This window comes from Lepidochelys olivacea (assembly GCF_965140295.1).
Source record: "Lepidochelys olivacea isolate rLepOli2 genome assembly, chromosome: 14".
Classification (NCBI taxonomy): Eukaryota; Metazoa; Chordata; order Testudines; family Cheloniidae; genus Lepidochelys; species Lepidochelys olivacea.
In genome coordinates, this window is record NC_140424.1 from 13706618 (window position 1) to 13727616 (window position 20999).

The 20999-nt window shown below is 45.5% G+C and overlaps 1 protein-coding gene across 5 annotated transcripts; it reads right to left on the reverse strand.

Annotated features, from left to right (window-relative positions):
- Positions 1-5826: 5826 nt before the first annotated feature.
- On the reverse strand, positions 5827-20906 carry MYCBPAP (MYCBP associated protein). 5 transcript variants are annotated; one of them, XM_084646781.1, is made up of 19 exons: positions 20701-20906; positions 17591-17718; positions 16808-16967; positions 16522-16628; positions 15186-15369; positions 14677-14792; positions 13830-13980; positions 13342-13457; positions 13053-13168; positions 11978-12086; positions 11431-11620; positions 10696-10883; positions 9941-10087; positions 9415-9729; positions 8546-8667; positions 7622-7737; positions 6922-7055; positions 6516-6698; positions 5827-5981 (listed from the first exon to the last, which is right to left on the reverse strand). In XM_084646781.1, the coding sequence occupies exons 1-19, from the start codon at positions 20837-20839 to the stop codon at positions 5880-5882; spliced, it is 2823 nt and encodes a 940-aa protein (XP_084502907.1). In that variant the 5' UTR covers positions 20840-20906; the 3' UTR covers positions 5827-5879. The 5 variants fall into 5 exon arrangements, with proteins under 5 accessions (XP_084502907.1, XP_084502908.1, XP_084502906.1 ...); XM_084646782.1 differs by having other exon boundaries at positions 9941-10122; positions 10815-10883; positions 11978-12089; XM_084646780.1 differs by having other exon boundaries at positions 11978-12089.
- Between the last annotated feature and the right edge of the window lie 93 nt (positions 20907-20999).

Below are 20999 nucleotides of genomic sequence, written 5' to 3' on the forward strand. Positions count from 1 at the left end.
TATGCCACCTAGACATTATTTTTCACATACCACACTATAAATTATTAAATACATACAAATAAATGCCAAAGCATGGAGGAAAAGGGATCCTTCCTGCCTGGCCTGTATGGCTTGGCAGCTTGGGATCTAGATCTATCCCTTTGGCTGAAGCAATGACCCTTTCTTGAGGGCTTATACTCCAATGGAAGGGCACACATTGGGGCTCTTAATAGATTTTGTCTTCTGAACAAAGCCAGGCCTTACAAGGGTGTTTTCCCCTGAAAGGAAATGTGCAAGATTGGAGTGTTTGCACAGCAGTGTCTGTAGGGGTTGCACAGGTGCCCTGTGCCACCTCATGCTCCCATGCAAGGGCATATAGGGCAGAGTGGCCATGACCCTGCCTCACAAGGCAAAGCCTGGGGTTGCCGAGGCCTCTGAAAAGAGAGGGATGGAGGGTGGGTCATGGGATCTGCACCAACTACATCTCATGACTGCAAGATAGGTAACTGTTCCTTCTTTGAGCATATATCAATGGGAATCCCACTGTGGTCACTGGCAAACAGTGTGCCCTTAAGATGATGGAAATGAGGTGTCTCAGCTGGATTAGTTGAATAGTGATTGGAGCACTGTTCTCCTGAGGTTGGCATCTTACCTAGCAGCTAAGTCCAATGTATAATGTCTGACAAAGGTCCGTGAGTTACTTCATGCTGTTGCCCTACAGATTTAGGATATTGCCACATTCCTGGAGTAGGTGGAAGATGTCGCTTGAGCTCTGGTGGAGTGAGCCTTTCAGTCTTAACATCCAAAAGGAGAGATACTAGCCAACTAATAATATATTGAGATGGCCTGTATTATGCTCTGGTATATTCTCTATGATGAACCACCTGACTTTATGAGTGGCTGGCTATGGCTCCGGCACCAGATAAACAAGGTGCCAGTCTGGATGGGTTTGTTCTGTCAATGTAATAAAGTAAGACTCTGGAGACATGCAAGTTCTTTTTTGGTACAGAACGGGGTTTCAGGAAGAAGATAGGTTGATTAACTAATTAGTTCAAATGGAATTCCAAGACCATCTTCTGGATGAACATAGGATGAGGTTTCAACCCTACCTTGTCTGTGAGTAAGTTCACAGGGAAGTACAGCCATGAGTGCTTGCAGCTCACTGACTTTCCCAGCCAGAATTATGGCAATTAGAAAGACTGCCTGGAGAGTGAGATGGTGTAATGAGCGTTCTGAAAGAGCCTCAGAGGAAGGCTCCGTGAGATTCAGGAGGACAATATTGATGTCCCAAGCAAGCATAGGTTCTCTGACCTATAGGTAAACATGTAACAGGCCTTTGAGACACTTTGATCCCGTCGGGTGCAAGACGACTGAGCACAACTGTAAAGGAGGATGGCAAGCTGAAATCGCTGCCAGGTGAATCTTAACAGAGCTGAACAAAAGGCAAAGTGTTTTAAATGCAACAAGTAGTCAAGGATCTTCAACATCAGAACCTGCTCTGGGTCCAGGTTGTGTTGGCTTATCACATTGAGATTCTTTCGCATTTCAAGGGGGGAAAGCCTTTCTTGTAGCTGTCTTCCTACTCTGTATCAGGATTCCCCAAACCTACAAGGAGCAGTCTTTTTCAGTATTACTCAGCCAGCCAACATCCAGTGACTATCAAGTATCTGACCATGGTTCTGAGATACTGGGGCCAGGCAGTCTGGGAGCTGGTTAGGAGGCTGGATGGGCACCTGCAGTAGGTCTGTCAGCCACAACTGTCTCGACCAGTAAGGAGCTACAAGGATGAGTGTGGCTCTATCCATCATGATCTTGGATACCACCATACAAATCAGTGGGAAGGCATGTAAGAGGCCTTGATTCTATGGCAGAAGGAAGGCATCTCTTAATGATTCGGGGTTCATACTCCTTCTGCAGCAAAAGTTCTGACACTTGGTGCTATCCTTGATATGTGATGGGAGTCCCTCATCAATAGAACACTGGCTCTGTGATGAACCTCGGCAGTCATTACTCATGGTTGGTGACAGACTGTCTGCTTAGGTAGTCTGTTAGATTGCTGCTCACTCCCAGGAGATGAAGAGCAACTAGGGTTATCCCGGGATGGTGACACCATGTTCCGAGTTTGATAGCTTCCTGGCAGAGGGGTGATGAGCTGGCACCTCCTTGCTTGTTTACACAGTACATTGCAGATGTGTTGTCTGGCAGGATCTGCACTGTTGGATTTTATAGAACAGCTAGGGATGCCATATAAGGTAGCCGTATGACTCTGATTTCCAGGATGTTTATGTGAAGTCCCATGTCCCTCATATCTGAAGATGGTCAGGTGGGCTCTCCAACTATTCCCGATGCGTCCATAATCAGTCATCATTCGGGAAGAATGGTAACCACCGTCTCATGTTATTGGAGTTTAGAACATAACATAAGAACGGCCATACTGGGTCAGACCCAGGGTCCATCCAGCCCAGTATCCTGCCTGCCGACAGTGGCCAATGCCAGGTGCCCCACAGGGAGTGAACCTAACAGGTAATGATCAAGTGATCTCTCTCCTGCCATCCATCTCCACCCTCTGACAAACAGAAGCTAGGGACACCATTCCTTACCCATCCTGGCTAATAGCCATGAATGGACTTAACCTCCATGAATTTATCTAGTTCTCTTTCAAACTCTGTTATAGTCCTAGCCTTCACAACCTCCTCAGGCAAGGAGTTTCACAGGTTGACTGTGAAAGCCACCAATTGTTGACTGTGGTCAGAGACTCAGAGCCCAAGCCCAGTGGAAAGGGGCAGGGCAGCTTCCGAAGGTCATGGTAGGCTCAAGCATGGCTCTGGTGCGGCTCCTAACATTCCCATCAAACCTGCTGCCACGAGGAGGATGCTGAGTGTATAACGGAGGAGGATGGATGCCTCCTGGCATCTTTCTAAGTGGGCAGTCAGCTCTTACCACTTGTTAACTCTGCAGGTAGAAGGGTGTTCTCTGCCTCTGTTGAGGCTAGTACTTGTAAGGGCTTATGTCAGAAAAGGAATTTATTCAAATACAATGAATCATCTCTGATAATACAGGTGTTACTGTGTGTGCGCATATATAATATTAGCAACACTGCATTTAACCTGTCACTCAAGAATCTCAAGGCATGTTGCAAATGTAGGATTATTGATATATTTTCTTCATAATGCCAAAGCCTTTTCTAATGCACAGAGTCCAGCTGCTTTAACAGAGAGGCTGCACGTTTCTGAAGCAAGGTGCCAAGTGGAGATAGACTCTACATCCCAGCTTCCTCTGGATTTGAAAAATGTCCTGAAGGCAGGGCTAAATGGTGTGGGTGTGGCATTAAGAATGGATACATTTCCACAAAAATATGCCATAGTGACTGACAGACACACTAGGAAATCTAGACAGAGGAGGCAGCAGGGGAAACACAGGCAGACACACATGGAGGCAAACCAATGCACAAGGAGAGGGGATGATCAGATGATAGAGGCTAACACAGTGCTAAATCCTGCTCTCTTCACTCGCAGGGTCAATTCCATTGATTCTGATTCCAATGGGACTAGCTCCGGGGGTAAGGGGAATAAGATTTGGGCCCCAGTGAGACACAGGTACATTAAAATGGCCAAAGAGAAACATATGCTAAGATCAACAGAAAGGGAGAACACTATATAAAGAGGAGAAAGAAAGGGGAGAAGGCAGGTGACTGAATTGTAGCACTTTTACACTGGAATCCTGTCTCTCTCCTGTGTGGGATGATGATTTCATAGCCAGGCAGGGGAGTGCTGCTTTTGTCTCCCCTAGCAACGTACTACTCCACTGCGGTGGGGAATAGTATTATAAAAGGGGCCCATTTCTGCTTCTTGGCTAGAGAATACCAATTACAGCCTGGCCGATGCTGCAGGGAAGGATGAGGATGCTCCTGCTTAATCGTGGAGGTTTAGGACAAGTTAGGCAGGAAGGTCAGATAAAAGAAAGAGGACAACCTTTCCACAGGCAGGCCATGTTCTGTCAATTTGACCAAATCTTTGGCAGGAATAAACAGGAGAAAAGGCCAAACCAAATCAAAAGATTAAAGCCTCACTAGGTAAACGCTGGATTCCAAATCCTAACCTGTCCAAGCTACTTCTGAAGAGCTCCACTGTTGAGAAGTCATAGGAGGAGGCATGGCAAGCAGCTGTGTGGAGGCCTCATGCTGGGAAAAATGAGATCCCAACTCACTCAAAAAAAAAAAATCAGAGCGGGGGGATAAAACCTAGAACTGAAACAGTTACAGAAAAAAACAGAAGGGAGCAAATTCATCCCATTAAACTCTACCAACTTCAATTCAGCTCCACCAGGTAGAAATCTGACACAAGGAGACAGATTCAATTTTTAAAAAGCTGGAGTTCTAATGACATTTCTCTGTGTTGGTGTCATGATGGTTGGGTTCTGGAACACTTGGTGCTCCCTCTCCTCATTAGTTTCAGAGACAGGAGGCTGAGAAACAGACTGGCACTGTGCCTTGAGCTATTGGAACTTTTCAGCTCTCTTCCTTAGGCAGAATTTCTCCAGTTTCTTTTAGTCTCAACCATTTCTGAGTCTGTGATACCCCTGTGACATTCGGTATCTGGTGGGATCACCCTACACCCCATGTTCATTGTGTGGTATCTAATGCAAAGTTTGTCATGTCAGGTGTCTTCAGAAGGCTCGTGATACACTGAGCATTGTTGTCATGGTAATGTTATAATAATGGTTGTTATAGTAATGTTATAGGCTGTGATTTCATGTATATGGTTATGAGGCTGAAAACGTGTCCTCATGGCTTAAAGCAAGCCCAGGCAAAAACTCCCTAAGAGCAGAGGGGCAGTTCACACCTCATCAGGACATATATGGGACAAACCCAGCCCAGCCTCACAAGAACAAAGGACGCTGGCCTAGGCAGCAACAAAAGGATCTGTTGGACTCTCGAGTGAGTCACCCCCCTTCCATTGGCCAGTTTGGGACTGCGATGAGGTAATGCTCACCTGACTCTGAAGGGGAGGGGGCAAAGCCAAGAGAGAAGAAAACATGATAAAAGGGAGAGATGTCTGCCATGCTTTCTCTCTCTTCCACCTCCATCTACAGACATTACCACCAAGCGAATGAAGCACTGATCAAAGGGGAGAGCCTGGCTGAAGGGCAACCAACCAGCCTGTGGTGAGAAGCATCTAAGTTCATAAGGGCATTGAAAGTGTTAAGATCAGCTTAGAATGAGTTTTTCTTTTATTTCATTTGACCAAATCTGACTTATGTTTTGGCTTATAATCACTTAAAATCTATCTTTACAGTTAATAAATCTGTTTATTTATTATACCTGAAGCAGTGTGTTTGTTTTGAAGCATGTCAGAGACTTCCCTTGGGATAACAAGCCTGGTACATATCAATTTCTTTGTTAAATTGACAAACTCATATAAGCTTGCAGTGTCCAGTGGGCATAACAGGACACTGCAAGAGGGAGGTTCCTAAGGTTGTGTCTGGGACTGGAGATATTGGCTAGTGTCATTCGGTTGCACAATACAAAGAGAAGCTTACATGCCAAAGGCTGTGCTTGAACAGCCCAGGAGTGGGGGTTCTCACAGCAGAGCAGGGTAAGGCTGGCTCCCTGAGTCAAGGACTGGAGTGACCTAGTAGATCACCGGTCCAGAAAACACCAGAGGGGAACGTCACAGTAATGCACTGAACTCCCCCCTATTCAATAAATTTTTTGTCGAAATAACAGATGACCTAGGAATGTCTCCCTGGATGGATCTCCAATAGCAAAATGTGAGAAAAGGGCCATCCTGGTCAGGTTTTTTTTAGTCACTTTTGCCAGGTTCAGACAGAAAAGGAGACTATACTGGATCTGCATAAACATGAATATTTATTTCTTTAAAAAGAACAGCAACATTGTATTTTTAGACAGAAAATGCTTCACTCCCCCGCTCATGGGCATCCCTCGTTAGCTCTTCAAATAGAAAAACCATATTGCACACCATTGAATCCAGCAGGCCATAGACCTAGAACAGAAAACAATACAAAGACCCTTTTAATGAAAACATGATAACAAATGTTGGTGAAAGGGATTGACTGAAGCGAAAGCATCTCGCTTATATACACCCCCCTACCCCCAAACATGGTGCTTGTAATGCTCAAAGAAATATCTGGATTTTATACATTTTTATCCCTAACAGGAGCTGTCTAAACTAAAGGAAAGTGTGTTTAACATTATCTGACATAAAATTAAGAATGATGATCCCTCAAGAATCCGTAAGCATGCTGAAGAAATTCCAAGTCAGAACAGGGGGATGCAGCTGAATACATGATGGAATCATTCCAGCTTGGGGATTTGTTAACACAGCAGCCCATGCTAACATTTGCTGACAATTTGTTCATTAGGTTTTCTTTATCTGATAAAATGCTCAGCTGTGCACCTAGCTTCATGCTAAGCTTAAAAGCAAAGAAGAGGAGACAGTACAGAACAAAAGCAACTGAGAAAAAGTGACAAAAAACACAGGAGAATGAGAAACATGGAAAGATAAGACCAGACTTACTTCAACATAAAGTTTTTCACGGTATTTCTCAAGTACAATGGGATCTACTTGTTCCTGGCGAGATTCTACTTGGTCTGAATCTACGCTATCCAGCAGTGTCAATTCTTTCACCTCCCGTGTGAAACTTGGAGTTCTTACTCTTTTCTCATCTTTCCCTTTCGTCTTCCTGCTATTTGAACGTTCCTGATCATACACAGAAAGACAGACAAAGGTAGGACCATAGCATCCTTCAAATTGCAGGGCATGCTGCACATCAGAGACAGCAGTTCATTCAAAAGAGAGGAAATCAACTCTTCCACAGGAAGATGGAGGTTTACAAGCCCAATATACACACCCTTGTTATCTGTCACATACTCTCTTAGAAACCAGTTAATCACTTTCCATCTTCTAGATTTCCACCACATACCTCTCTATCTTTTCCTGTTGACTTTGTTGCTCCTTTTTTGTCCTCTTTTTCCTTGCCCCCAGCTGTCTTCTTCTCTTCTTTCTGCAAGGCTTTCCGGTCTTCCTTTCCTCCTTTTACAATCTGCTTCAGATCCACTGCAACCAAAACAATTCCAGTGATCCCAGAGCATTGTTTCAAGATCCAGTACAGAGCTGCAAATCCAATGCCTCTGTGCACTGTAAATACATTATATTACAATGTATTTTCCTCTATCTGATGTTTATGGAAGCATACTGCAAATTAGCATTTGTACAGTACTCCAACTTCTCAGGTATAGTCATATTTAAGGCTGGACATAAGCAGCAATAAATATGCAGCAGGACTAGCATGTAAAGGAGTAATAATGGTAATGTTTTTATTCGTATGGGTGAGAAATAGGCTTAAATGTTAACAGAAATACAAATATGAATGCTAAGCCAACAGGTTTCTGTGCCTTTAAGAACCACACTACAAACCAGGGTGAGTACTATACTCTGCACTACTTTTTCTGATAGGTTGCCTCACAAAGGGCTCAGTGCGGGAAGTGCTCAAGTACCAGCAGTCATTTCAGCTGAAGCTCAGTAAATTACCTGAAATTAAATGGAACTGAATTCCACTTAAAAGGCCCAGGAAAACCTGCTTAAATGGTTTAAAGGCTGGTGTGCTAAGACTAGAAATTTACCTATTTCTTCTGGAACACTTTCTACGGAAGTGTCCTTCTCAGGCATGCCGAGCAAGGATCTCAGCATTAGGGAGCGGCTCACCAGACCTTCAACTGCTTCACGCCACAGCTGAAAACTGAGAAACAAAACCGTCAGTATTTGCCATGGCCAGAAGTTGTGCAGGAAAGCATTCATATGCGCATGGGGGATGAGGGGCAGCATAAGGCAGGGTTTTTGCTTCTCCCAGCATCTTGTTCTACCCTGTGCCCATGAACAAAGACACCTCAGCCAGTAAGAGCTATTGTCGCTTCCAACTAACTCAATGTGCTAACATCCAAGGTCTGACAACTGTGCATAGATGGCTTCAGGAGAAATTATTTTATGAAGTTATAGCCCCCATGGCTCTCAATAGTTTGGGAAACAGAGGTCAGCTGGATCTATAAATATTATGAAATAAGGTTTCTTCCTCTTCAACATGAGTCAATGTGGATCAGATTCCCATCTGCATCTTGGCGTTCCTGTGTCCTTCTGATTTACAGGTGAACAGAAACTTTCAGTGTGTTTACAGCCCTAAAGTAAGAGTCAATGACAGAATATGGGCTACAACAACCTTTTCAAGTACAATGTTAGAGAAAACTGCCTGCCAGGTGAGACCCTCATAAAAGGAAACACAGAATATTCTGCCAGATAACAATCTCGGAGAATGAAAAGATCTCGAGTAGTCTCCAAAGCAGCAAGAGATCAATATTCTGGCTTATCTCCAGAGTCAAATGGGATCTACGACTTGGACAGCTGCTATCCCTAAGCTGTAGAAAACCTTGCATGTAGAGGACTGATAGAACTCATATTGCTGGACACACTTATCTGCTCTCTTCTGGAGTTTGCCAGTGCTACTAAGCGAAGGTATTTGTTGGAAAGGGCTTTTCTCTGCAATGGTAACATACCATGTTTGGTACAGGAGGTCTGACTGGGTTGGCCTCTGTTCAACACAAAGTGCCAATGCTGCCTTATTGAGCTGAGTCAGGGCTGCTTCTCGTTTTTCCTCCTCAGGGATTAACTGCAAAGCCTGATGGGATAGAAAGCCCAGTGAGCAACTCCTCAGCTTCAGAGCCAGAATGAGGACCCTGGGGGTCCAAAAAGGGAGGGAATGGGGAATAAAGCTATAAACGCAACAGACAGGTTTCCAACAGTGCCCTGTAGCCAAACTTGCACTGATAAGTTACACCACTCTGGATTCTTAAATCCAAACAAACACCACAGTCAGGGAGAGAATTGGAAAATACCCTGTCTGCACCCTGTTGTGAGCACTAGGCCCCCAAATCCTCTGATGGATAAGGACAACTTTTTAAGCACAAGGATCTGTAAGGGAAACAGAGGGGGCTGGATCATGACCCCACCCCTCATATTCTAAATCCTGGAATAAACAACAAGCACTTCTCTTCCATACTAAATGCTTTAGCTTTCCAACAGCTAAATACTACTGAACACATACAATGTTATCTAATTCTTTTTAATTAATCACACAGGCGCTGCAAAGTCTCCCTTGGGAATCTCTTCACAAGAGCACCCAGGACATGGTCAGCAGTGCTGAAGGATGATTCATTCCCTGCTAGGTTTTCGCTGACACACTCAGTGAATCACACCCTCTCACCTCATTGCAGTGATTTACTCAAACTTCTGATACACACACGACTTCATTCATTTGGGAGCTGGAACATACCAGACTATTCCCAAACAAGCAAATCTCAAAGTGGATACCACTTCCATTCCTTGCCAACGCATCACAATTTTAACAAGGACAGAGGGGTAGAACCTGTTTAAAATCCGCAAAGGAAAGGTTCCACTCTTGCAGGCTCACTTCCTCCTCCTCCACATTAATCATCTGGCTTAGGATCTCCTCCGCAATACTCTTCTGGCGTGGGATCTCCCCAGTAACACTCTTCTGACATGCAATGTCAATAGCACTCTTCCGGCACCAAATTTCCTGTACAATGCTCTTATGGCCTGAGACTGGCTGCACTACGCTCTTCTGGCGCCAAATCTCCTCTTCCTCTGAAGTTGAGGGAAAATTCATGTTTTGCCTCCACAATTTGTGGAGCTCCTTCACCACTTGGTGCTGATAGTGCAACTGTGATAACAGAAAAGGAAAAGATAAATACAGATGTGAGACAAGTCTCACTTTGCAAATAAGACCACCATCTAGCGATTAAACTGACAAGCTAGATAAGTCTATCTTCCTGCTTAGAAATCCTGGGATGCACCACATAGGCCACGGCGGCATCATCATTCCCGAGTACTTATGCTCAGTTCAGTGTAGAATATTAAATGGCAAGCTGTACCTCTGGATTCTTTCTGTGGAATAACTCTTCCTCTGTGATATAAGCATCCACAGGAGATGGGACTCGCTCCGGTGTCCGAATTCGATCAAGCAGCTCCTTCAGATTCTCCTTTACTATGACAGCAACTTCTCGCGCAGCCAGCTCACTCTGGGGCACCACAGTAACCAAAATAGATGTGATTCCTTGATCCACATACACACACAAAGAAATTCACACACACACTACTATAGGCATACATTAACAAATATGATCAGTTATAAGGACACAAATACACAGATGTATTTACATCCGATACAGTGGTCATTAAAATGATCACACAAACATCTATATTTTACAGATGATGGTATAATTTTAAAATTATTATTTAATTTGACTTTACTCAGTAGGTCATTAAACTCCAGCCATACCAGTAACTAACACTTAAAAAAGGAAAAAAGTAGAAGGATTTTTTTTTTAAAGTAAGTATTTTAGGACAGACATCATTAGATTTTATACAAGATGCACAAAAATAGATGGAGGTGATGTGGAGTGCTGATGTCACTTCATTTGGAAAACCTGCATAACCACCTAATTAACTAAAACTAGAAAAGACAAAAAACACAACACACTTTTGGGTGCTATGTAAGTAACTGATAATCTTACTCTTAGTGACAATTTTATGGCAATGAAAACATTGCAGCACCCACATCATACTATATTCTATATTTACATACTGAGTCTGAAGCTTATATTCCCACAGCTAACCACTTGGTTACCTCCAATTCATCTCTGAGGCCAGCCAGCATATCCTCATACAAAGCAATGCCCCACAGGGACACCTGTAGGACAGCCCCTCCTAATAACATGGGATGAGTCCCAAACTCCCAGGACTCACTGAAGATTCCTGCCTTCCCCGACTTGAAAAAGAAGGAAAAGTTTCTAGTTTCCCCAGGCAGAATGACACCTAAGAATAACAGAGAAAGCACATCAGTCACCTGACTACAAGAGTTCTCTTGTTCTGCAGAATTCCTCTTCCAAATACTTCACAAATCTGCTTATTTTCTGGCGTCAATGTCTGTTTTTCAGCCAGATATCACACCTAATATCGCCATCCATCTTCCAGGTTTACTCCCATTCTGATTGCTGATTGGGGTTTTTTCTCTTCACCCTTCCAATCCCTAATTTTACCTTGATCTCAACCCTCTCAGTACACGTTCTGCCCCAATTTTTCAATAGAAAATCATGCGGTTTTAGATATTCTACCCATACAAATTCTGGCTAGGACTCACTCGCTTTCCTCCAACCACTCTTGAAAGGGATCTGTCTCACACATCTCCTCTGGCATTAGTCTGCTCTGGGAGCCCCAGATAGCTTCTTATGGAGAATCACCACATATGTTTGCTTTGGCAGTGGCCTGACTCAGATAACCCCCTGAACATGTCCACCTCACATGTTTCCTTTGGCATTGGTATAAAGCCCATACGGTAATCTTTAAGAGATCCACATCTCACCTGGTCTGGTGTTAAAGTAAAAATATGGCATCCCTTTCTCCTTAGTTTCTTCAAAGGTAACAGACTGGGCTTGCCTCCGCCAATCATACCATATGGCAGCTGTGCCATCATTGCTTACTGTCAGGCAGGATTCAGCTTTCTCACCCGCCAAAACTTCAAAGGTGACCCGGGCAGCAATGCCAATTTCATCCTGTGTGGAAGAGAGAAAGAAAAAAGGTAACCACAGGATTTGCCTTCCCGTGACCAAATGAAGTGATACTACAGCTGGTTGTTTAAACTATTAGATCCAGCCTGACAGAAAGTTCTGCAAGGCATTGTTTGTCCCTACCCCACCAAGTTGCCACTTTCAGGAGTGGACTGAGGCAGAACAGAAACACAAACAAAACTGCCTGTCTCTGTTTCTAGATCCCTCCAAAGCAAGTACAAGTTTAGCAACCACTTTATGATATCCAGAATAATCCCTGCTGGTTACACTCAATATACAGCTATGACTTAGGAAAGAAAGAAAACTTAGCCTTATCATATTTCAAAACAATTGCAATTTTACCCTATGAGAAGTGGTGCTATTGATCCAACGAGCTGGCTCTCCACAGAACTGCAAAGATGGACCTAATACTGGTTCTGGAACCACATCTGGATAATCTTCTAAGGGATCACTGCTAAACAAAGCAAAGGCCAATATTCTCTTGGGACTGTTCAAGCAAGTTATTATCAAGCACTGGGGAACAGAGTGGTTGTTTAGAACACCCACATTAACCAAGAAACAGAGGGTTCATTTCTGATTAACCATTTCATCTGTAGGGTTCAACCGTGGCCAACAGACTGAAAACTCATCAAATCACAGAGTCCTCTGATTACAGACAGTGTCATTGGACTACAGCTTCGAGGGTGGGTGCAGGAACTCCAAACATAGACTGATATTGTCACCACAAAGAATGGGCAGGATGGAACTCATGCTGATGAAATGGACAAGGACACCTGCCTAAGGAAGGCTGGGGACAGATCACTAAATGAAGAGGCAATATCCACCAAAGAATGGACCAAAAGTAATGCCCACCATGGGCAGAAAAAGATATCTGAGGAAGATGGAAGACTGAAGACACCAGAAGGAGATGCACAGCCTGGAATAACTAGGGGCAGATTCTCCACCCTGCCTAACCTAGGGCACACTGAGTGGAAAGGGGGTGGGTCACAAGAAGTTGGTTTCAGCTTCTTGATCCTCAGCCACGAGGCCCCATTGCTAGTTCATAGTCATACAGAAGCACCTTTAACTTTGCCAGTGGAGAACTGACCATAGCAGTGCTTCACTCCCCAATCTCTCCTCCTCCTCCTCTTTCCACCTCTGCTGCACCCTGGAACACTGTCAACGTGGCCCCTTACAACGGGATAAGGAGGACATTTGGTATTGGAGGCAGTGGAGCTACCTCCATCAGGTTTCCACCAGTGGAGAATTCCCCCTGCACAGGGGGAGTTCTCTACTAGCTATCTCTGGCTTTCTTAAGGCCACTTCCCTATCCTCTGTGGAGGACCCGGCCCATTCTGGATAAGGACAAGTGAGAAATCCTCAAAGACTGTTGGTCAGTATCCACAATTCCTTATCACTATCATCAAACGTAACTTACAGGCTCTCTCTCTCTTCAGTGGTGCCTTCCTTATTTTCCTGGCACAGCGGGAAATACAGTGCTGAGACAGAAGTGAAAGGTTGCCCTTTACCAATAACTTCCAGGCCATCTAGGTCCTTGACAAAAAGTAATAGACATGAAAAAGGACATCTGTTAGTTTTTCTCCTTACCCAGAAGTCATTAAGTTAAGTTAGGCTATAGTATATCCTTTGATAAGGAAGGAGAGAAGCACAGTATGCTGCCTTAAAATACAGTGCCTTGTGCTTAGGAGAGAGTCCACTGGTCTTACAGGGTGATTAAAATCCAGCTCCTCTAGGATGGATTTTAACTCCTGTCGTCGATACTTCAGGAAGAGACTCTTATCCCAGGTGAGACGGAAAGGGGACTCCTTTGCAGATCTGGAACCTGTGGAATTAATCACATGTGAGCTCAGTGTTTACACACCACATGCCTATTGATTTCACTTTCTCCCCGACCACTGATCTTGCAACAGTCCAATCTCTGAGACACACCGTTCCATCAGAGTAAGCTTAATCTTAGGAGTACCCTGGCAGTGTCACCTAGGGCTACAGTAGTGCAGCCTTCCACTTGACAGGTCCCTGCATGTGATGACTAGATGCTCGACAGTGTAAGCTGCTTCACATCAATGCCCTCCCACTGCCAGAAGGGACCCTAGCAATACGAGCTTCCTTGCAGCAATTTAAAACTACTGGATAGTTAATCTTTGCTGTTCCACACACCTCCCCGTTAATGCTGTGCCTCCACCCATTTCCTCACCCATCTCCGTCCTGACACTCTGAGGTTTCCCTACATGAGTGACAGGCTCTGGGTAGCCTCGCTCTCTCTGGGTCAATGTCATCACCAGACCAGTGAGTTCATCTCCAATACATTCAGGCTGGCTCCAGAACTCACTTCCTACGTGGTAGCCCTAGGGAGGAAAAAGAAGGTCGCCACCATGCAATGATAATCTGCCTGTCATTCTCACAAGAACTAAGCAGAAGGCATCACATGTTGTTTATAAGAAGATTTAACCAATTATGACCTCTCCTCAATCCAAATGGACACTCTGACTGAATGAAAGACCAAATGATATTAAACACAATATAGTCCCATTGATGTGAATCTTTTTTTAGTGCTGTAAATACACAGCAAATGACTCCCTTGTTTTAGCCCAGGAGCATTTCCCTTCAGAGCACCTTCTGAATGGGAACCTTGGCCATCTAGCCCTGACACCATTAGATCTTTGTTGCCTGGTAATAGTAATTTCTGGCACATGACCATGCCATCTCCCCAGCCTCTGCTGCTCCTTAGCAGGAGGCTCACTGCATGGCACTGCCCTACGCACTAAAGCTCTTTAGCAAGGAGCCCACAAGAGCAGCATCCGTTAGATCTAACCAATACTTGTTACACCACCACCATTTTTAAATCAAATGATGTTTCTCTTTGAAATAACTGAAAGCTCCGTAATTCATTTCGGACCTGCAGTGGATGTGGTAGATGCCTAAAGATGGCTCCTCAATGCCAGTCCCAACAGTATTATTCATGACACTAACATCCTAGTCCAAATGGCCTCCCCTTTCACAAAACCAGAATAATCAGGATTCTGAAGAAGTGGGGCTCTCACTTTCCCATAGTGCAGAGCAGGGAGGCTCCGGTCGATAAGATATCGCTCTTCCTGGACTCGTCTGTAATCCTCTGAGAGATTCATCAGCAGTTCATTTTCTGGTTTCCGAAGAAACTCTAAAAACAAGCAAAACAGAATCACCTCTTTTACCAACCAGAGGTCTCCAGAAAATCAGCCTCACTCCTTCCAGCTAGCTCCCTCTCCAGCACGGTAACTCTCTTCCGGTCACCCCCCCACACACCCCCAAATCTGCCTCACTGCTACTTCCAGCCACAGCCGTACAAGCCATCAAGGCCATCCTCACAGCCTGAATGTGCTGAACCATCTCACCCAGCACTACTGGAGTCTGGGGAGCACTGAAAATGTGTGGATAATTGCACAGCAATACAATTTCGCAAATCAGCCAGGCCTTGGTTTGCCAGGGACAGTAATAACTTACTGTGATGGTGTTTGGTTCACACAGTCTTACGTGGCGTTCCACACAATTAAGTTGTTCCAGCTTTACTCACTACTCAGAACTCTCTGCTGCTTCTTCCTGAGTGCCACATTATGATGCCAGTTCTGGAGGGCCCTGTGCTGTGATGGTGGAGCCCAGAGAGACTCTCTCTTCTTCCCTTCCCCATGTTTCTCTCTGTACTTCTCTAAAGCTGCCACTGTACCATCCAGATCTGAGTCTGCAATCAGCTCAGCTAACTGAACAGAAATTAAAATGTTAGATTAGCCTATCCATCCAGGCACAGGCACCACAAAAACAAAAGTGGCAAAGGGGTAAAGAAAAGAATGTTCTGGATTGGCACCATCTCTATGCAACCAATTCTGGATCAACAGTTTCTGGCATTCACAGCATCACTCGCAGACTGCGTCAGACTATACTACATTGAGTAGTCAGACATAACGAATGAAACTGTCTCACCACCTCACTTCTTGTGCTACTCAGTACTGGTGCTCTCAGCAGAACTGCTGAAGGAACTGGAGCCTGGAACTGTCCAATGCCTCTTACTGTGGGACTCTTCTCCAGACAGGACTTAGTAGGCCTGGCATTGCAGCTACTCTGCAAGCAATTTCCCCCCATATGGGCAAACCATGTCTCATGCCAGAGAATTTTCTGAACCATTTTCAATTAAACCTAAGTCTACTGCATTCACTACTAGAACCGTGTGAACAACAGATTTTTCGGTTCACTAGCCAAACAAAAAAAATCATTTTGGATTGACCCAAAACTTCCCCCCCTCCCAGTTTCCATGGTGGTGGTGCCCCCAATAACCCCGTGGCGGTACTCACCTGGGATGCAGGAAACCAGGTTCCAATCCCTGCTCTGGACTAGGGACCTGAACCAAGGAGTTCCTGCTCCTAGGTGAGTGCCCTAACCACCAGGCTATAGAATCTTACTTCTCTCTCTTTCTGACCCAATGAATATTTCATGAAAAATGGAAAGCTTTAACAGAAAAGACAGAGACTTCCCCAGAACACCCAATAGCTTGGTAGTTAGAGCACTCACCTGGGAGGGCAGATACCCGAATTCAAGTTTCTGCACCAAAGCAGGAATTTGAACCTGAGTCTTCCACATCCATACTGAGTGCCCCAACCAGTGGGCTATTGGGCATAATGGGGGCACCATCGCCACCTCCTCCTCAGTTTTGTGAATGCCACATAAATCCCCTTGTGAATGTAGTCAGAAAGAAATTTGGGGTTGAAATTGACAAGTTTGCAAATAGTTTTGGAACAATTGGAAGTCCGTTTTTCAGTGAATAAACTATTCATGCAAAAAAATTCATCCAACACTACTCACACTCTACTTCTAGGACAACATTTGATGGCAGCCATTTCACAACTTTATAAACCAACCTCAGCATTTCCTCTAGCTAAAGCTTCTCTCTTGAATTCCTGGAGACTTCCTAAGATGCTGTGGGGGAGAATCTGTTCACAATTACCAACAAAGGGTTCTTCTGGCCCTACAATAAAGCAAGACAGACTGTGAGATCACAGAGTGCTCCTCATCAAACATAGTGGACAGAAATAGAAACTGAGACCACAAGAATTTCAGATTCATTTCTGGACTCTCAAAGGTCTAGCCACAGGTAGTTCTAGCAAAAATAAGAGTAACAAGTTAAGAGCTCAAGTTTAACCCTACCAGAATAACTCAGTGGTCTCTTAGATGCATCAGTAACAGCAGGATATGCTACCAGGAGTTGTGCCTTCTTCCCAGCCTCCTGGGGTTTGTGTCTTCGAATGAGGAACTTCCTTGTAATAGGAGTTTTCTCCCTTTCTTGGGGAAGGCGTGGAGTATGGAGCTACAGAAACAGAATACACATTCGCAATGAGGTTAGGTACAGCACTGCCTCATCTCCACCATTCTGATCTTGCTGGGGAGGTCCTGGAAGTAAAGAACTCACCAAGATCTGTCACCACACTTCTGGTCCTTCTCATGAAGGTGTGGTGTATGGAGCTACAGTTATCAGATTAAGTAACATCCTTACTATCTTGACTCTGCTGCTTTGATGGGGCAGGGAATTAACTCTGAGTGGCCTCCCCCAAGAATTTTCTGCACCATAGCTTAGTGACAGGTGCTACCTCTTGGGTTTCATAAAGTTGCTATTTTTTTTTTCATAACCATAGAAATCTTAAAAGAAAAAAAAAGTTGGAAATGTGATTCTGAACACACCAGATGGTTCATCCTGACATTTAAGATCTTCGTATAAAATTAATCCTCCACTTTCAGCAGCTAAAAAGAGTAGCTAAAAATTCTGATGATTTGACAGACCATCAGAAGTAGGACAGCAACAAGTGGAACAAAAGCAAAGCTCCTATAGTTTGTTTTGATGAGACCCTCCCCAAACCCCCATTCAGGATAAAGGGAAAGTTTCAATGAAGGCAGCTACTCCCTGTGACAAGGGACACAAGATTTTATACCCACCTTCTCTAGATCTTCCACCTTGATTGCCAGAGCCTGGATTTCATCTCCTTGCAGAACAGAGCTGACAGGCTCGGGCTCCTCTTGAACTGGTGGGGAGGGCTGCTCAAATGTCTTCACTCTCTTCTTATCTGAAGCACAAGCAAAGAAGTAAAAACACATTGTCTTCCTCTCCCAGGGAAACCTTCTTTCTTTCAGCCAATTGAGAAAGCCTTAAAGGCAGTACTAGTCTTCAAGGTGTATGGAAAACTAGAACTCAGTATCGCCTGTGCTCATCACATCATGGTATCCACATGATTTGAACATGGACAGTGGGTTTCATCTGCCCCATTGCCCTCACCCTGGCTTAGACACAATGCGATACATTTTCAAGTAGTACATTTCCAGCAGGCAACAACCTAGAATGGAAACAAAGAACTTTTACAAAAGTTTCCTATTTCAAATGGAAATAGAGAACTTTAACACAGTTATCAGAGTAACAGCCGTGTTAGTCTGTATTCGCAAAAAGAAATTGGTTAGTCTCTAAGGTGCCACAAGTACTCCTTTTCTTTTAACACAGTTACTCACTCAACTACATGATAGTCCTTAAACAAAAACTGTATCATGTATGCAAAAATATCAGATTTGTATATTCAGGGAGACGTTTTTGCAGCTCATAAATACATATTGATCATCACAGCTTTGATAATTTGATCTGCTTATGTCCCAAGTTGTGGCATTCTCCTCATTACTTTGTGATGTTATATTTTCTTTGTCTCTCCTTTTGGTCTTAGATTGTAAATTTTTCAGGGTAAGAACTACCTTTTTGTTATGTGCTTGACAGCACCTAACACAATAGACCCTGGTTGGGGCGCCTCAATGTTACCACAATTCAATAAGAAATAATCCTAGCTTTAAAAGGCTTTCCCCACCTTTCACTCAAAGCAACAAAAGTTTCTCCAACCAGAAAGAAAATCAGTAGTAAGAGTCAGCCAAATGTTATTGATTTTTGAGACAGGTATGTTAACATAATTAGGAATATGTAGTATTATATTTCAATCCCTTTCAAACATTAAAAAGAACATCAGGGTGAAACCTCCTTCTAATTTTATGTAATACATATTTTGAAAACATATGAGATCACTGCACTTCTCAGAGGCAGATTTTAGCAGTCTTCTCACTGACTATAACTGGTATTTGAAAATCATTCTCCCTAGGACTCCAATATTTAACTGGGTAAGTGGATTAAATATGGATCTAATGTGCATCAGTGATAAATCAATTGCATGTATACCGAGGGTAGGGCTAGCCAAGCCAACCAGACCTACCCGATTATTTCTGCAATCTCATTGGAGGCACATATGTTCCTTTTCTGTGGCCTGCTGAAAATATTAAAGCATGTCTTACCATGCACCCAATTAGACATACTGGAGCTGCTGCTGCATCTCCAACACAGGTGCAGCTTTTGGAAAACTTAACCTGCTGGGTCAGTGGTCAGTTTGGATGAGCTATTACCAGCAGGAGAGTGAGTTTGTGTGTGTATGGGGGTGGGGGGGATGTGAGAAAACCTGGATTTGTGCTGGAAATGGCCCACCTTAATTATGCACATTGTAGGGAGAATGGTCACTTTGGATGAGCTATTACCAGCAGGATAGTGAGTTTGTGTGTGTGGTTTTTGGGAGGGGGGTGAGAGAACCTGGATTTGTGCAGGAAATGGCCCAACTTTATTATCATGCACATTGTGTAAAGAGTTGTCACTTTGGATGGGCTATCACCAGCAGGAGAGTGAATTTGTGTGGGAGGGTGGAGGGTGAGAAAACCTGAATTTGTGCTGGAAATGGCCCACCTGTTGATCACTTTAGATAAGCTATTACCAGCTGGACAATGGGGTGGGAGGAGGTATTTTTTCATATTCTCTGTGTATATATAAAGTCTGCTGCAGTTTCCACGGCATACATCTGATGAAGTGAGCTGTAGCTCACGAAAGCTCATGCTCAAATAAATTGGTTAGTCTCTAAGGTGCCACAAGTACTCCTTTTCTTTTTGCGAATACAGACTAACACGGCTGTTACTCTGAAACCTCTTAAAACAAACAAACTAAAAAAAACAACCGCCTGATAAGAGTCTGGACAAGGGCAGGCGGAGATGAGATTTTCTCCTACAAAGTTAACGCACAGTAGGTAGCTAGTAACAGTATCAGAACCACTGACTATCATGTTCAGCGTGTGGCCCTCGCAGTGCTGTTAAAGCAAGACCAGCTTCACTTGGATACCCCCAGCCCTATAACCCATCAGGTCCAAGGCAGGATTGTCAAGGCAATGCAAGGTCCACTCAGACACTCCATCACCATTTTGTGCTGGCGGTGGTGACAGCGGGCAATGGGAATGTTGCCAGGGCTCCCAGCTTGTCCCAGGGGATCTCTGGCTACACTACCTGGGCGATGGCAGGATGGGCAACGTCCCAATGCGTTAGGTGGTGCCAGAGCCCTGCCCCAGTGACTGCCTGGCAGCAATACCAATACCTCTCAGCTGTATGCCAGCACGGCAGGGCTCTGGAGCTGGTGCCCATGCTGTGCCCTGTCAGAGCCTTCCCCCGTCACTGTGCCTGGGCGGGTGGGGTCCCTGCAGTGGTGTCTGGACCGTTTCTCTGTGCCTGGGGGGAGTCCCTGGGCCCCCTCACTGTGCCCAGAGGAGGGGGGGTGTCTCTGTGCATGGGGGGAGGGAGTTCCCGGGTCCCCTCACTGTGCCCAGAGAAGGGGGGGTCTCTGCGCATGGGGGGGGGGGGGAGTCCCCGGGTCCCCTCACTGTGCCCAGAGAAGGGGGGGTCTCTGCGCATGGGGGGGGGAGTCCCCGGGTCCCCTCACTGTGCCCAGAGAAGGGGGGGTCTCTGCGCATGGGGGGGGGAGTCCCCGGGTCCCCTCACTGTGCCCAGAGGAGGGGGAGTGTCTCTGTGCATGGGTGGGGGGGGAGTCTCCGGGCCCCCTCACTGTACCCAGAGAAGGGGGGGTCTCTGCGCATGGGGGGAGTCCCCGGGCCCCCTCACTGTGCCCGGAGGAGGGGGGCCCTGCAGCAGTGCCGGGGGGGGGGGGAAGGGAGGGCACCGCAGGGCTGCCGGTCCCAGCGCCCCGCCCCTACCCTGGGGGGTTTTGGTCCGGGCGTCCTTCTTGCTCGACTTGTTGATGGTCTCGGACACGGCGATGAGCGAGGGGACCCTGCGGCCGCCCCGAGGCTCCTTCTTTAGGCTCTGAGGCGGCAGCGGCGCCGGCGACTGCATCCCGCCCCGCACGGCCCGGGCAGGCAACAGGCTTGGGCCTGTCTCCCTGGCAACCCCGCCGCCTCCAGCGCCGCCCCCTCCGCGCCAGCCACAGCGCCTGCGCGCGCTCCTCGGGAGACAAGCTCCGCCTCCCGCACGCCATGGTCCGGGGAAGCGGAGG

Coding starts and splice junctions, on each gene's coding strand:
- MYCBPAP (XM_084646780.1), bottom strand. CDS start 20,839: ATGCAGTCGCCGGCGCCGCTGCCGCCTCAGAGCCTAAAGAAGGAGCCT. Junction 15,370..16,521: donor TAGCTAGAGGAAATGCTGAG/GTTGGTTTATAA, acceptor ATTTCTGTTCAG/TTAGCTGAGCTGATTGCAGA. Junction 9,730..9,940: donor TCCACAGAAAGAATCCAGAG/GTACAGCTTGCC, acceptor CTGTTATCACAG/TTGCACTATCAGCACCAAGT.